The sequence below is a fragment of the Thermomyces lanuginosus genome (genome assembly GCF_041956635.1).
Source record: "Thermomyces lanuginosus strain ATCC 200065 unplaced genomic scaffold VTN49scaffold_22, whole genome shotgun sequence".
Classification (NCBI taxonomy): domain Eukaryota; kingdom Fungi; phylum Ascomycota; class Eurotiomycetes; order Eurotiales; family Trichocomaceae; genus Thermomyces; species Thermomyces lanuginosus.
Window position 1 is genome coordinate 1,088,218 of NW_027192356.1, and position 16,920 is coordinate 1,105,137.

Below are 16,920 nucleotides of genomic sequence, written 5' to 3' on the forward strand. Positions count from 1 at the left end.
GTAGCTAAGATCTCGTCGAACCCAGCCCAAGAAGTTTGGTCGCTCAGGGGGCTGTGGCGCCACTGGCACGGGAGTCGCCCTAATCGAAAATCATCAGGAACGGGCGCCATCTCGGACACCATCATAGATCAGGATATCAATTTCCTCGTGGCTACGTACCTGGTCAAACGCCTCCTTGGCGACAGCCCCGTAGACATTAATATAAATCGCCCAGTCTCGGTCACATAAATCCCTGCTTACCCCAGGTCCCCGTTTCCGCCACCAGCGGCAGCTACCTTGCCCAGCTCTGACAAACCTTGTATGTAGACCGTGTCAGCCTTAAACAGTACAACTTTGCTCGATTTTCCGATACAAAACAGGAACCGGATCTTCCAGACCAAGAGGCATCTATTACAGCTCGTCGGGGGACATTTGGTTGGGTTACAAGCAACTACGAGGGACATCTGCCCAAGAATACTTATGCGGATGGGTGGTTGAAGGGAAGGGGTCGACGAGAGCAGTTCTGAGTCCGAGCAGCACCTTCTACAAGAGTGACGAAGGCAAGTTGGGGGCTGATCTAAACATCTATTTCCTCATCAGGTAGCTTCCTAGGTAAGGTACCTTGGTACCTCGGTATCCGTGGGAGTTCTTTCTTCTAAAACTTCAATGCATGAATTTCGGTAGCAAGTTCCTGACTTATATTTGATCAAGCACATTATGACGTAGTGGGAAAGACGGTCCATTATAGATGGAGTAGAATCCCGAAACCTGAGACGAAATTTGCTTGCCACAGCAAACCCTAATATTACAGGATTGGGTCGGGCCAAGAAGTGCAACATTAACTCTCTTGAGATTCCGAGAAGACGGCTAGGGAAACTACATCAATTGCCGTATACATATTTGCAGCGTGATTTTGAACGATTTTCTGAACTTGGGTGTTTGAAAATGGTCCATGGCCACGAAAAAGATCAGTTCGGAGCAGATCTTAAAACGATTCAAACCTATAGAGGGAAAGCCGAAAGCCAAGGGTTCGTGTCAAATACCAAATTCTTCTCGTATCTTTCCTCCTATGTCATCAGAATAGATTGTTTTCAAACAAAACTTTACATTAATCAATTCTCGGGCCGCTGGCCATAGACAACATAGCTGCGAGTTCGATTCATGGTTAGCTTTATTCTGCGTTATGGTGTTGCTTAAACCATGTGAATACTCACAAGTTGAACATTGTGTGAATGCTGCGTTTACGACCATCGGCACGGGCCTCGCTAGCAAGAAACAAGACATCCTCCTTCGTCCATTCCTTGAACCGCGTCAGAGCAGCCAGGGCTCCACCCTCTAAGCCGGCCTCGGCCTGAGCCTGCATCCAGGCACCGAGATTCTTCTGTATTGGAAATGTCAGTAATGGATATGTCATGATCCTTGTTCTGAGGAATAGAGGAGACTAACGAAATGTGGATCCTTTGGCCAGACACCATAGGGAACGCGAAACTTCTCTACGTGGATGTTCACGAAGCCAGCGTCCTTGAACCACTGCTCCAACTTAGTCCCAGGACGGGTTTCGTAACCAGCTTCCTCGAACGCTCCATAGACTTCATTGAAATACTTTTGGAGGCCAGTGCCATCAAGGCTTCCGTCTTCCGAATAAGGGTAGCCGTCCCAGTCCTGGAATTCAACCCAGCCGCCGGGCTTGACTGATCTATTTTCTTGGTTAGAAAGTCATGAGAGACGACAGGGTAAAGGTTTCAATTGCATACCGATAGCACTGCTTAATTAGCTTTCCAAAGTCTCTGATCGAAACGACCAGGTATCGTGCGTGGATAAAGTCAAATGGGTCATTATCATACGCCCATTCGGACTCGATATCATCCACCAGGAACTTTACGTTCGGAGGAACCCTGCCAAAGCCCGTCAGTAGCAGCCTTTACTATGAGAGCATATGGCTGACAGAGTTGGCTGAGTCGGACTCAAGTCGCAACCAAACACCTGGAAAGAGAAGATCCTGTCTCAGCATTTTGATCATTTGGGAACATGCCAATAGTGCTAAGTCATCTTTACCTCCGCCTGGGGGTGCTGGTCCGCTACAATGAATCAGCTTCCTTATTCTGCGTTGGTCAAAACCGGCAAGCAAACATACCAAAATCAATGGCCCAAATGCCTGTCCCAGTCGCCAGATCAATCACTCGCTGCGGGTTCTTGATAGGAGCGAGGTAGAGTTTTCGGTCCAACAATCGCAGATTAAGCTCATGCACCATGTCCAGTCGGTCGTTTTCCTGTTCGTCGTTGGGGAGGAGGTACGCTACCCGTGTAGCGCTTAGTCTCTAGATCTCGGATGTTCACCCAAAGGGAAGAGCTCCTACATCCATCACGGTATCCATGATAACGACGGCCATTCTCATGGCGATACTCAAGTACCGACGAGGTTAGGGACGCGCTGTATGCCGATCTATGTGTCCAACGATCTCCGTAAGCAAGCTTTGGATCTGATGAGCCATGGCGTCTGTTCACCTACAGCTCATCTCCATAGGACGAGTCATTCTCATACTAAGCGAGCCAAGTAAGCAACACGTTCTAATGTACCGCTGCTGGGGAACATCGTACCGAGGTGTCCACTTCAATGCTGACTGCGGCAGTCCTTGTCTGTTCCGGGGCGGACGATTCCGTCATGTTTAATATTGATTCTTCGTTGCAAATCCAGGAGAGATGATAATTATCGGATCACACATTCAAACAAGGGCAACAATTGATGTGTGGAAGTTTTGTTTGTACGCGAGGCCGTTTCAAGCCGTACCCGAAAGCTGGTCACAAAGGCCAACAATCTTAGGATCTTGATTCCATGTGACCACCAGCGGGTATGAATACTCGGAATTTATATGCCCAAGTGGATAGTTCTCTGGCGCCAATGCTGCACCTCTGCGAAAACGGTAACAGAAGCGGTCCTCTTCTGTGCACATGGTGGCTTCGGTGTGTTTTCTGAGATCAAGCAACGGTGAGTAATCCTGTAGTAGTACGCACTCCAACGTGCGTTAGTTTTGCTCAAACAAGCAAATCCCTCCAGTCAAGCAGCCCGGTCCACGGTATTTTGGTTATCCCGATTGGTCGCTGTCGCTGCGTCTGCACCGTTGCAAGTTCTTTGCAGGGAACCCTGGTCTTTGCATGTCACTCCATCTACCAATAAGCGCCCAGATAAAGCAACCCCCACTGCCTGTCAGACGGCCCCTAGAGCCCTAATATATGCCCTAAAAGGGCGACGTGGGTGAAAGGGTTCGAACAGTGCAGAAGGACCGGTACCGAAGAATCAATTCATTCAAATTTATTTACAATGAAAGGTTCAGAACACTAGGACTTCACATACAGCGCTGAACGTTTTCTGCAATTGAAAACATACCAACTACCGAAGGTAGTTCACTCTAATTACTTAGTGCTAGTAAAATACTACTATGTTGTCCATCTTTTAACGTCGCTCGGTCAATTTTCGGGTCGCTGACCGTAGACAACATAACTGCGGGTGTCATTGATGGTCAGTTTTATACTTGAATAGTAAACGCTTCTTGAGATCGACGAGGATACTCACAAGTCGACTATTGGGTGAACATCGCGCCTCCGGCCGTCCGCACGAGCCTGACTGGCCAGAGCAATCACTTCTTCCTTTGACCATTCTTTGTACCGCGTCAGAGCCGCCAAAGCTCCGGCCTCAAAGCCAGTTTCAGCCCCGACCTGAACCCAAGCACCGACTTTCTTCTGTACAAAGAGGTTAGTATTGAAGTATAGTTATTTCCTGCGGCAGGGGAAACTGACAAGATGGGGATCCTTTGGCCAGATGCCGTAGGGAACGGGGATCTTCTTCACCTGGATGTTCACAAATCCAGCATCCTTGAACCACCCCTCTAGCTTCGGCCCGGGACGGACCTCGTAGCCAGCCTCCTCAAACGCTCCGTAGACCTTGTCGTAGTACATTTGGAGCCCGGTGCCATCGTAGCTGCCGTCTTCCGAGTAGGGGTAGCCATCCCAGTCCTGAAATTCAACCCAACCGCCTGGCTTCACTGACCTGTTGCCCGTTAGAGTCAACAAATATACCACGGGAACCCCTAGTGGCGTACCGATAGCATTGTTTTATCAACCTCCCAAAGTCTTTGATCGAGCAAAGCAGGTATCGAGCGTGGATAAAGTCGAATGGTTGTCTTTCATATGCCCACTCCGACTCGATATCATCCACCAGAAACTTCACGTTCGGAGGAACCCTGTCAATTCCCGTTAGCCAAGTGGCTTCACTACGAATCATGTAAGACTGACAGAGTCGGCTGTGTTGGACTCAAGTCACAACCGATCACCTGGAACGAGAAGATCCTATATCAGCATTTGATCATTTGGGAACATGCCAATAGTGCTAAGTGATCTATACCTCCGCCTGGGGGTGTTGGTCCGCTACAATGAAATCAGCTTCCTTATCCTGCCTCGGCCAGACATATCAAAAGCAAGCATACCGAAGTCAATAGCCCAAATACCTGTTCCCGTCGCGAGGTCGATCACTCGCTGTGGATTCTTGATTGGGGCGAGGTAGAGTTTCCGATGCAATACCTGGAGACAAAGTTCGTGCAACAAGTCGAGGCGGTCATTTTCCTGTTCATCGTTGGGGAGGAGGTACGCTACAATGTAACGCTTAGTCTACACATCTCGGATGCTCGGTCAAGGGGGGGGCGGCTCCTACATCCATCGCGGTATCCATGATAACGTCGGCCATTCTCATGACGATACTCGAGTACCGACGAGGTTAGGGACGCGCTGTATGCCGATCTATGTGTCGAACGACACCCGTGAGCATGCTTTGGATCTCGTGTACCGGGGATCATATCGCGTACAGTTCATCGCCATAAGACGAGTCATTCTCATACTGTCAACTTCGAGTAAGCAACGCGCTCTGACGAACCGTGACGAAGAAATAGCATACCGAGGTGTCCACTTCAACATTAACGGTGGGGTTGTTAACAGCGGCGGTGGTATGTTTCTGAGTGGATGGTTCGGCCATATTGAATATTGATACTCTCTTCAGATCCAGGAGGATGGATCAAGTTCAATTCTAGCAATATATTATATGAACGTCGTGTTCGTATACGGAATTACTTCCAACCGTACCCGAGAGCCGATCGCAGCAGCCAACAAAAGTCTTCGTGGTCTGATTTTCTGTGGCCTTCCCCGGCACCTCGGCTTAGCATTTATACGTAAAAGTGGATAAGCAACAGTATATTAGTTCTCCGACGGCGTTGCTGCACCTCCGCCGAAAGGGCAATAGAGGCGGTCCATAGTGACAAGGGTGTCTTTCTCCGGGGATTGAGCAAGCGGGGGAACTATGCGAAATCTGCCGTGGATGAACGTTGCTCAACTACCGAATTGAAAGCATTTCAGCATGCCTCACGGCTCTGACTAGCCCGATTGGTCGCTGCATGTGCGCCGTTGCAAGTCCCTTTGCAGGGGACCCTGCCATTCCATCTGCCAATCAGCGTTGCCGGGCCAAAATTCCCCTGCTTCCCCGTCCCGAAGCCCTAACGAACTATTACCCTGAAACGGCAAAGTGAGAGCAAGGGTCCAACTCTTTTGAAAACCGCAGTGCCGACAACGAGTCTCCATGTGTAGTAATCCTCTAGCGCCATATGGGTATTGTTCCGATGTCTTCAATATGAATGTGTTCAAGGAGTGTGCTCTTTGTTCATGGATGATAAGATTCCATTAATCATGTCCAACTCTCCTATACAATTATTCCTTGTAGCTTTGCAAGTCGTGGCCCGTCGGATGACTCGACAATCTCCTGATGCCCCTGATCATGCTCGAAAGGCATACGTACGTATCCTACTATTGACAAGCGGAAAGACTACCGGCTCCCTCAAGCTGTATGTGGTCATTGCCGTCTTTCTTGCCAACGAGTATAGAGTGAAACACCTCTTGTCTGTTTTCGCTGCGACTTGTGTACATCCCGCAATTTTAGCAAAACACCAGCGTCGTCCGGCTCATTCACCGCCAGTCATTTCAAAAAGAGCATAGTGCCACTAATGATCAACACGGCACCTAGTCGGGAAAACTGCAGCGTTTTGTGTCCCGGGACATACACTCAGAGCAAGTCTGATGGACGTACCTGCAAAGCAAAGTTGATGTGATGGAACCCTTCATGTACTCGAGCTTCAAAGCAAGCCCGTTCACGAAGGTTCATTCAAGCAAAAGAACATGAATCGAAACATCCATGCTTCCATACGCCGGATCTAGTTGAGAACGTTCATCCTGGAGACCAATGTAATTACATTAACACAGAATTTCAAGCACCAGAACTGTAATTGTAAGGATAGTATCTGACACCACATGAGAACCAGCAGCTCGTACGCCTGGATATGCTAGACGCCCCAAAGTATTTTCCACACTAAACGAAAACAATACCTGGGATAATACACGACCAGAAGAGAAAAATGACCCTTTTTATCCCTGGACTTCCTCAAAATGCCAAAGAGTCTGTTACAGCCCCCGGCGAGGCCGTTTGCTGTCACTCCCTGTGCGCATTCCACCGCGGTCACTACCTCCCGGGCCACCGTCATCGCCCATCCGACCACGTTTGCGGGGAAGTGACATATTATTAGATGATCCGCCGTTGTTGCCACCGCCATCGCGCATGTATTCCCGGTCCCGACCGTTTCGGTCACGGGGGCGCTCTCTGTCACGATCACGGTCCCGTTCGCGCTCTCGCTCGCGCTCACGCTCACGATCCCTGTCCCGATCTCGGTCCCGGTCCCGGTCGTCGCGGTTGCTACCACCTGCGGAGTTCCAACGGCGATTTTCACCAGGCCCACCTGGGCCACTCGCGGGACCCCCGCCCCCCTGTGCCGATGGTGGACTACGGTGGCGCCGGCCGGGTGGTGCGTCGTTGGGGGGTGGTGGTGGTCCAACATCAGGAGGCGGTCGTTCGTCACGTTCTTTGCGGTCCCTTCGGCGTGGTTCGTCGCGACCGCTTTGTGCACGTCGACGGGACCCGTCCTTCGCTTCCGGCCCCTCCAGGCGGTCCTCCGCAGCGTCACCTCTGCGACTGCGCTCATGCTCGCGCTCCCTCTCACGTTCCCGTTCACGTTCTCGATCCCGGTCGCGGTCCCGGTCGCGGTCCCGGTCGCGGTCCCGGTCGCGGTCTCGGTCGCGATCCCGACCACGCTCACGTCGTTCTTCTAGCCGTCGACTGCTGCGGCCGTGCTCCTCGTCCCGACGCGCTTTGTCCGCTTCCCGATCACGATTCCGGTCAGGGACGTTGCCATCGGTCTGACGGCTTTGGCGTCGCGAGTCCATGTCACCGCCTTCATTCCTCCGACCACGCCCAGAGCTACGGCTATCCTCCCCATTGGCCATGCCAGGGAATAGTTCTGCCCGTGTTCCGTGTTCTTCTGCAGAACCAGAAGGAGTGTTTGGTTCAATTGGAGACCCAGTGTTTCCTCCTTGACGTCCTCTGCCTCGGATCGAAGTACCATATCCCTGGCGATCCGTTGGACTCAGAGACTGTTGTAGCATGGTATGGATGCCCGCAAAACGCTTATCTCCACGGGACCGTTCCCCTTGGCTGGACGAGGTTGAGCCGGGCGGTCCCGATTGTGGAGGTCCCTGAGCACCGCGCGGCCCAGAAGGAGCAGACATGGGCGCCTGAGACCGAGTCACCGTAGCCGACTCGCCGCTCGCTTGGAGATTCTTGAGTCTATCAGGATGGATTGAGGCCGTGTCATGTCTCTCCGCTGCAGTCGAGTCCTGAGAGGGAGCATTTCCTGCTGTATTAGACATTCCTGAACGAGATGGTGGGCCGCGTTCATTTCCTGGGGTCCCTGGTGTCGAAGGCTGCGATGCTGATACAGCTCGACTACGACCCGGAGGTGGGTTTCTACCTCTGGGACCCGAAAGAATGTCTGCAGGCGCGTCAAGCTGTCTAGCTCTCGCGTCCTGACCCAACCTGCCATGCGACATGTCTGGATTCGACCAGGAATCTTTTGGCTCCAGGTCTGGCCGTCCCAGCCGGTCGCCGCGGGGACCCATTGGGAAGTCGTCGTGACGAGGGGGCGGCCGGCGGTCATCTGGCGGGTATCGGTCCTGTCGGGGGTGGTCTTGCCGAACTGGAGATGGGTGCGGTCTGCGGTCATCCCTTTCGAGTTTAGGACCTCCGCGACGTTTGCTTTCTTCAATGAAAGCAGCTCTATCAGGATGCTCCCTGATCAAATCTGCACGCTCCACGTGTGGAGGAGGAGGCGCTGGCCGAGGTGGAGGACGCTCGTCCCTGGGGAATGGGTCACTTGGAGGTCGCAGTCGTCCTGAACGATCAGGTTCGAAGTCACGTGGCGGACCGCGAGGGCCGCGGAATTGATCATCAAACGATGGGGGTCGGTCACGATCAAGTCGGCCATGACCACGATTGTTCATATCGTATGACCGCTCACGATCGATATCACCATGACGTCCGTACTGAAGATCTCGCCGATCATTCATCGGCTCCGGTGGCCTCGGCAAGCGGCTATCATGTCGGAACCCTCGCGATGGCAGGTCAGGTCTGCTTGGAAGACTCGGCGGCAGCCGAGGTGGACGAGGCGACTGCCGGTCCCCGTCGGCTTGTCTGGTCGTCTGGGCCGAGCGGCTGTCCTCTGGAGGCCGAGAGCTTGGCCGTGACTGTGCGGGGGATCTAGCTCGTTCCGGCTCTGGCTCAGATACTCTCTGAGGAATGGGCGACGCTGGCCGTGGCGTCCCTGCTGCACTTTCCTTGGCCGGCTCTGCAGCCTCACGTTCTTTGCTTGGAGCCGTTGTCGGCGCTTCGGCTGTTGTTTGCGGCTGCTGCAATGCCTCAGAGCGGCTTTCATCGCCCTTCTTCTGGTTCTCTGCTTGACCAGCACCAGCGTCTGCCATCTTCACATCTTCACTCTGACCCTCTTCCTGCTTTTTATCCGAGGCTTGATCCTTGCGCTCGCCATTTTCCCTGAACCGACAGTCAGCATCATCTGAGCCCCCATATACACGCAACAATGTCCTCATCGGAGGGGCACTTACTGCGTTGCTTCAGTTGGTTTAAATTCCGGTGCAGCCGGATTCAATGGTTTCGGCGTTGTCGACTGTGGCCGTGCTGAACGAGCCTTGCCCTTATCACCAGGCATATTTTCATTCTGTAGTGGTCAGCACAACTGCACTCAACTATTTAGCCCAAGTGAGACCTACAATCATAAAGGCCTGCGGAAGCATCCATTTCTTCTCACGACGGTTCAAGTCACCGATCAAAGACGCCGCCGGAATCTTCACGTCATCTCGCTTATCTTCCTTGCTCAATGTATTGACGCAAGTAAGCATGTCGCGGCCCATCCAGTTAACTGCAGGGAAATATTGGACGATAGCCTTCAGGACGCTGATAGCGTTCCGGATATGCATGTACTCGCCCCCGTTCAGACAAGACTTGAGGGACGCGCAAATGAGACGGTGCCATTTATAGAGAAGACGCCGAAAATCTTCATAGTCGAGAAAAGTTGTCGGCTTCCCGTCCGCATCAACGTTCATTGCAAAGCCTGGTAGATCTCTCTTGGTTCCATAAGCTTCCTTTTCATAAACTGCCTTGTCCGCATGCCAACGTGTCAAATCGTGAAGGACTTCTTTGAGGAAGCGTCCGAAATTGTCTGCTTCTTTGGATGTGCATTGGAAAATGATCGCGGTCAACCGCTGATCACGGAACAGCTGATCCAGCAAGCCGACAGTTCGGAAGTTGGCAGCTCCAGAGCTGTGGAGGAACTTGAGCATCTTGAAACAATAGTAGGCGTCGATGGGAGACATAAGAAGCCGGGGCAAGAAGCATTGTTCAAGCAGGGCAATGTTGAGCATGTCAAACTTTCCTCGCATGCCGGCGAACCATTTGTCCTTTTCTTTCTGAAGCCGCGCCCTTGTTTGCTCATATGCCTGCAAATGTCGCTTATTCTCGGCCAGGAGCCGATCCTGTAGCTCTTGCAGATGCTTCTTCTCCCTTTCTTTCCTCTGTGAGCCTGCCAAACTGACGTCTGACCTGTCGCTAGAAATAGTCACGACGTTGCGTCTCAGGCGTTCCATTTCATCCTGATATGCCTGGAGGGGAATATGAATATCGTATAACGACAGTTGCCAGAAAGACGTGTAGAAAGGCAGACCGACAACAGAGTAACACTGAGGGTCCAGGACGGGCTTGAGCTCATCCATCAGCCGATGCAAGACGGGGTGCCAAGGAGTATTGCCAGCGCTTGGTGTAGGGGTAGCCTCCACGGGGCCATTCGTAGTAACGGTTGTGTCTTGAGCTGACTTATCACCCTCAGTCTCTTCGTTGGTGGTTGTTTCGCCTCCTTCCTCCGGTTTGCCTTGATCATCTGACATCTCCACGTCACCATCCGGAGCTTGTTCCGATTTAGCCACATTCTCAGTTGCTTTCGACGCCGAGCTCTCCTCCTTTGCAGCGCGGTTCGCCTCTTCAATCTGCTCATGAATGCTATCGCGACAGATCCAGAATCCAACTTCTGGCTGCACTCCGAATTCGCCAATCAGGCTCGCGAGCCGCGGTACCAGGGCATCAAACTCAGAAACAGTCAGGTTGCTTCGCAAAAGATCCAGGTATTGTGTAAGAATACGGTGGATCTCGTCGAATTTGTTTCCAAGAAGCTTGAGTTCCGCATTCATTTGCGTATCTCGGAAAACACACGTAACGCGCTCCTGGGCCAGGGCAACAAGCAATTGTCCCGCAAGCTTCGAGTCTGTCAACGACTTCATGAGCCGTCTGGAGGTCATCTTCGATTCGTGCCGTTTATCAAGTAACTGCAGCATCACTCGAGACTGCAAGAGACTGCCGCCTGCCATGGCCTGAATTTGACTATCATTGAAATTGGTGTCTGTGATGATGCCAGCCATGGAGCTGACCATCTGCTCCAGAACGATTAAATCGGTCGAGTTGCCCCTGCGGAGCTGTTCGAAAACGTATTGAAGAATCGGCGTCGGGTTCATCACTGAGTAGCGCTTGAACGCCTTACCCGTGAAAGACGCGAGGGCATTTAGCCAGCGACTGGTCAGTAGACCACCTTGCTGGACACGGCTCCTACCCGTCTTGCGCAGCGAATTAATGAGCGACCACGTCAAAATATCGTACGCGAGATCAGTAAAGTATCGCACGCATTCCACGATGACATCGATGAAATTGTCGTAGGACTCTATTTGGCTGACCGCAACGTTGATCACAATACCGGGATTTGAGTAAGCAACCTTGGCCAACCTTCGAGCAGATGGTTTGATCTCGGTGGCAGCCATGCGCTTGAGGGCGTCCTTGGTCTCAGCAGTCGCCAGAGCGAAGGCGGATTTCAGCTCGGGTAGTTGAGACGTTGGCCCGGAGTACCATTCCGTGTACATGTCGTAACGTACAACTCGAGGATACATACGAACCAAATCATACACCTCGTTGACCACTCCGGGATTGAGTCTCGTGAGACTCAGCGCAGGGAGAAGCAGGCGCTTGCAAAGATCCCTCCAGCGAGCCTTATTAGACTCAGAAGGGTCAGTGGTGACGGAATGTTTGCCAATCCTGGCAATCTTAGAAAGTAAAAATGGATCCTGTCCGATCTTCACCCCGGTAACGTTCAGAAATGTGGATGCGAGTGCGAAGAAGTCGTCCACAGTCTGACACACTGGAATGTTGTCGGCCCAGTGGTCCCAATAAAACCGGTAGTTGATACCTTCTTCGTGATCCTCCCTGTCGGGATGCGCCCAGCGAAGCAACTTTCGCGGTTGCGGATCCACTAGTCGGACTTGGCCCTTGGGGACGCCGGTTTGGTCCAGACTAGGTACCCGTCTTGCTGCGCGCAGACGATCCGCATCCTTCAGGGGCCGAACGTCGTTGTACAGTTTGCTCAGACAGTGATGGAGTATGCGATGAACGTAGTCCGGAAGCTCCGGGCAGAGTTGCATCAGCCACGGGAATCGGCTGATGATATACAGAGCATCCGGAATGGCACCAATTGTCAACAGACTCTTGAGCAGGTCAACCTTCTGCTCCCGGATTTCGGGGGACGGCTCTTCGTTCTTGGCTGCCTTTTCAGCCTCGGAATCCTTCGCAGAAGTTGAGCGCGCCTCAGATTCACGAGATCGGCTGACTGATGCGGGCACCGTATCATCTGGAAGTGCCCCGGCCAGCATGAGAGCATTCACGCCGCCACCGGGGAGTGCCTTTCGCTCTCTTTCCTTCTTCTCTTCCGTCAACTTGGACTTCAGCTCATCCATGAGATCATCTGGTCTCCACAGATGAGGATACAGATCACGCAACGAGATGAAACCAATCTTGATCAGAAGAGCAGCGACCCAGATTAAGTTCTCCGGCAGGACACCAGCTTCCTTTGCATGCGACGAGTAAAAGCGAAGCTTGAATCCCAGAAGCTGGGCAGCAACACGGTTACCCTTCGGAGGCAGGGTACCAGTTTGCTCAACCCATTTCTTCGTATCTTCGTCGGCCTCCGATAAGAAGTCGTTGTTCCCATGCTCGACTGGACGGCGACCCATCTCAAACCAAGCTCGTAGTCCAATTTCTCTCACCCTATCCCAAAATTTCCGATCCCGTTCTTCGCGCAGATGGGCAAGTTCCTCCTTCTTTTCGTCGTCAATCCCTGTCCATCCAGGAAGCGCCCACATAGGCAGACCAGAATAAGGGTCGTTTTCGTCGCAACGCGACGGATCGGCCTTGGGCCACCAGGAACTGGCGCGCAAGAACCGGACAAAGAAATGATACTTTTTAACGAGAACGGCTGCAAACACGTCCAATGTCACATCGAGGACACGACCAACATCCAAGTCGAACGCGCCAATCATCGCCTTCACTCGTTCGAAGGTCTCCTCAACGATCTCACTGGACGGCGACTCAGAGTTACTTGTCGTGAATAGTTCAGTCACCAGCTTCGAGTACCCCTCTGACTCTTCGCGCAAAAGGTTGTAGTTCGATTGTCGGTATAAAATATTGGTTTGCTTTCGAATGCCCATGCGAGTGAAAGTATCGCGAACCAGCCCCAGACCCTGAACAAGATTGGTGTCAAGGCCAAAACGTAGCAGTGCCGGAGGGACTTGGGTAGCGAAGACGAAAGGCGCTAGAAGGTTCTTGATGGCGGGGTCGGTCGTTGCATCCGTCTCGTCAGCGAGAATAGACAAGGTGTCGAGGAAGAGGGAACAAGTTTCAAGCTTGCCATCGAAGGCTTTGAATGACTCGGGGTCATCTTCCGTCGATTCCTGGACCTCATCTCCAAGGATCTGCTTCACGGCGTCACCTGCTTCTGCGGGCGGTAATCTCCCGTCCAGGACCGACCGAATAACTTCCTGGAAAAGCTTTGACAAAAGCAGTGTGTCATTTCCCTCTCGTGCCTCTGTACCCAAACCGACAATTTTGTTTTTCCCTGTCGTTGACCACTCTGCTGCGACATCCTTCGTTACGTACTCGTATTCGTAAAAGATCTTCCCGCCGTCTTCAGTGATCTCGGTCGGTGGAGCTGCGGAAACCGGGCCCGATACAGATGCAGGCTGCGCCGATCCTGTAGCAGTCGTATCGCCGTTCGTCTGACGTTCTTCCGAAGCGGCGCTGGTCTGCGGCGTCGCCACGGGGGAAGCCTTATCAGTGTCGACACTCGGTTGATTCGAATCCTGCGTTTGAGCACGTCCCGGCTGCGACCGCCCACTTCTGCTTGGACGTTGGCCGCTTCTCCCCCGAGTGTCCCCGGAATCGCGACTTCGACTTGGAGACTGAGGATGGCTCTGCGGCGCCATGTGGCCTGGTCGGTAAGGCGAAGGCCGCTGGCCGTCATTAGAGTCGCCGGACCAGGATCGCTCGACTCTCTTCCGCTTTCCCACCGACGGCGGAGCCATGTTGCCCTCGTCTGAGAAAAATTATATGTGGCGAAAAGGGTGGAATTCGCAGTCAAGATGGAACTGACTGGCGGATTGGGCTTCGGCGTGCGGGCGGTCTGAGTTAGCAGGCGACAAACGCACATGATTGCGAAGGAGAACGGCCGACATACCAATGACTCCAGCGCATGACGAGAGCGGACAAAGAGTGATGGCAATAAAGACAGAAAGAGAGCCCCCGATGCGATCTATTGTTGATCTTTCACGCGAACAGGTTTGCGAGGAGCTTTGCTGCTGAGCGCCAAGCCTCCAAATGCGATGATTATGTCATCGAGATCGGACAGAAAACAGGACACGACAGAAACCGGAACAATTCCGCCAAAATTGAACCACTCCTATCGAAATTGGACAAAATTTCGTAAAAGTGTACACCGTAGTACACTGCACAGTTAACTACATAAGCAGGAGAAACGTAAGAAGGTTTTCCAACTAGGCAACATTTTTATTCCGGGTGCTTCATAATGGGAACAGCTGTTCCGGCTCCTGTCGTGTCCCGTCTGCCATCAGGTTACATTAGTTTATGTAATCCAAGTCAACCGTCAACTGTCGTAACGGGCGTAGAGGATCGATCGTTACCCGCCCAGCAACACCAGCACCTTGGAACTGACAGTGATGTACGATGTTGCGGCTTCAGGAAGGATGACAAGTTAACTTGAGATACTCAAAATATATGTATTGTTCATTGTGCTATGCACGTTTCTACTAGCATATCGAAGGTTGGAGTACCCGTAGAAACCAGTTTAACAAAGTAGTATGTACAGGTTCCCACGGCGGAGGTTCTCGAAGTCAGTAGGATGAGATAGTATCAGACAGCGACCGTCGGGCCCTGGTCCGTCGCGTCGGAAAATGGAAAGCAGTTGGATGCTTCCTTCAAAGTGTCTGTAGAGAGCACCGGAATACGAGACAGTTGGATGCTCGTCTGCTCTCAACTATATAATCGGCACGAGTTGGAGCTTCCTTGAAGAACGGCTGGGCTCAATAAGGCCCCCTTACGCCATTCGAACGGAAGCGGCCACTCTGGTTTCAATATCGAAGCGGCGCATTGTCGATCCAGCGCATGGCTGTTACCAGGCAGTAAGATCTTCAACTTCCGCTTCACCAAAAGTGCTGGTTTTGGTAAGCTGGCCGACAGTCGCAGGCTCTGTCTTGCCAGATCCGTCAGACGTGGACATTATATCTGGTAGCACTTCCCAGAAGAATTCCAGTATGTATCGATTGACCTGCTCGAACTGGAGCAAGAACGCATCGTGACCTTCGGGGCTGTCGATCTTCTTCAGCCGTGAATCTGGAATACCAGCAGCAAGCTCCTTCTGCTCCTCGAAGGTGAACAATCCATCACTTTCAATACCCATAACGAGAGCGGGTTGTGTGATTTGCGAGAGGGCGTCCTTGACGGGTGTTGGAGACTTTGGATCCACACGGTTGCGGGACACATCATGAGTGTCCAGCTTACGAGTGATTGAAATATAACAGTTGCTATCGAACCGCTTCACGAACTTCTCACCCTGGTAACGGAGATATGACTGCGCCGAGAAGTATGTCGTGATAGGCTTCGAGGCTGGAGCATTGGTGGATGAGGCCGGTGAGGCCGGGGCGGTGAACTGCATGGTGCCATTAAATTGGGGATCGGTAAAGGTAGCCTCCGATTGAGCTTTCGGTTGCGGTGAGCCGGGTGTGCTCGGAGGACGTGATCTCGTACTCTTGTGTCCTTCGTTGTGAACAGCCCAATGCTCGTTTGGAGGGGTCGGCAAGCGTGGCGAGATATTAACGTTCTTGTGCTTAGAAGGATCCGGCACGTTCCGGCCGAAGCGCGACTCGAAGGAGTTCCGGCTACGATAAGTCAGGAGAGCTGACATCCGAGCTGCGCCGAGCCCAGTCGCTGGCGGGTCATCGAACGAGTAATAACCATCCTCGTACTTGGGATCACTATAGATGGCCTGTCGTTGCGCCTCACCCCAGCTGATGCACCAGGCGGAATGGCGAGCCGAGGTTGCAATTGGAACAATAGCACGGACATAGTCCTTGCCGAAGTATGCATACTCCAGGGTGAGCATGCCTCCCATAGAGCCACCGACCACAGCCGCGATCTTCTTCACTCCAAGATCATCCAGGACAAGCTTGTGGATTCTATTTGTACTCAGTCGCCCGTTTCGTCGCGCTGAAAGAGTTGGAAAACACGGGAACATACCTCACATCGTCCCGGATTGTCGTCAAGGGAAATTCCGGCCCATATCGGCCTTTCGCGGGATCGCCGTCCTTGTAAGTCACTGCGCTTGCCGATCCATACGGGCTCCCCAAACTGTTCAGGCACACGACGAAAAACCGCGTAACATCGAACGCATGGCCAGGACCTCCTAGCAACGGACCCCACCAATCGGCCACGTCTGCGCTGCCACTCAATGCGTGACAAATGACCAGTGCATTATCCCCGTTGGGCGAAAGCTTCCCTCTTGTGGTATATGCGACTGGGACGTTGTACAGCGTCACTCCCGACTCAAGCGTAAATGATGGGATGATGGCAATTTCTTGGTCCCGGATCAGTTTCGAAAACGGATTCTCCGGCTGCGATGTGATTCTCTCTACGGGATTTAGTCACTATTCAGCCAGGAACTGGGGGAGACACTACTGACGGTATTTGTACTTGCGAGTCGTCTCAGCGCTGGCGCTGGAACTGGCGCCGTCCTTCTCACTCATGGTGAACAATGGTCACCTCCGATCCGGTGCAAGCAATTCCAACGACTCGATCATCAACGAGAAGGGGAATCAGGGCGGAAGACGGCCATCCATGGTAGCGGGGAAATTTTCTGCTTTTCTTCCCTGAAAGTCCTTCATGAATCATGGATCCTCGAATGGGCCAATCACTGCAGAGGACGATTGCATCATTTCATCGCAAAAAGTAGGCGGTGATAATCCACTCTAACCAAATATGATAGTTTGGAATTACAGTATTTATGCCTGAGGCATAACTCCAACGGCGAGTCCAGGAACCCCAGATCTTCTCCGACTTCTCCAACC

At 52.5% G+C, this 16,920-nt stretch overlaps 4 protein-coding genes across 4 annotated transcripts; all 4 read right to left on the minus strand.

Moving 5' to 3' along the window:
- Positions 1-1,091: 1,091 nt before the first annotated feature.
- On the minus strand, positions 1,092-2,643 carry VTN49DRAFT_1351 (uncharacterized protein; the record flags this gene model as incomplete). The annotated part of the gene is made up of 10 exons (XM_069408956.1): positions 1,092-1,125; positions 1,194-1,360; positions 1,426-1,675; positions 1,734-1,874; positions 1,925-1,962; positions 2,035-2,057; positions 2,114-2,275; positions 2,337-2,422; positions 2,489-2,520; positions 2,578-2,643. The coding sequence occupies 10 exons, from the start codon at positions 2,641-2,643 to the stop codon at positions 1,092-1,094; spliced, it is 999 nt and encodes a 332-aa protein (XP_069270390.1).
- Positions 2,644-3,444: 801 nt separating this feature from the next.
- On the minus strand, positions 3,445-5,002 carry VTN49DRAFT_1352 (uncharacterized protein; the record flags this gene model as incomplete). The annotated part of the gene is made up of 10 exons (XM_069408957.1): positions 3,445-3,478; positions 3,551-3,717; positions 3,775-4,024; positions 4,077-4,217; positions 4,270-4,307; positions 4,379-4,401; positions 4,461-4,622; positions 4,685-4,770; positions 4,836-4,867; positions 4,925-5,002. 10 exons carry the CDS (start codon positions 5,000-5,002, stop codon positions 3,445-3,447), a joined length of 1,011 nt encoding a protein of 336 aa, XP_069270391.1.
- Positions 5,003-6,474: 1,472 nt separating this feature from the next.
- VTN49DRAFT_1353 (uncharacterized protein) lies at positions 6,475-13,866 on the minus strand (the record flags this gene model as incomplete). The annotated part of the gene is made up of 3 exons (XM_069408958.1): positions 6,475-8,950; positions 9,022-9,134; positions 9,187-13,866. The coding sequence occupies 3 exons, from the start codon at positions 13,864-13,866 to the stop codon at positions 6,475-6,477; spliced, it is 7,269 nt and encodes a 2,422-aa protein (XP_069270392.1).
- Positions 13,867-14,969: 1,103 nt separating this feature from the next.
- On the minus strand, positions 14,970-16,599 carry VTN49DRAFT_1354 (uncharacterized protein; the record flags this gene model as incomplete). The annotated part of the gene is made up of 3 exons (XM_069408959.1): positions 14,970-16,032; positions 16,094-16,484; positions 16,536-16,599. The coding sequence occupies 3 exons, from the start codon at positions 16,597-16,599 to the stop codon at positions 14,970-14,972; spliced, it is 1,518 nt and encodes a 505-aa protein (XP_069270393.1).
- Positions 16,600-16,920: the final 321 nt, after the last annotated feature.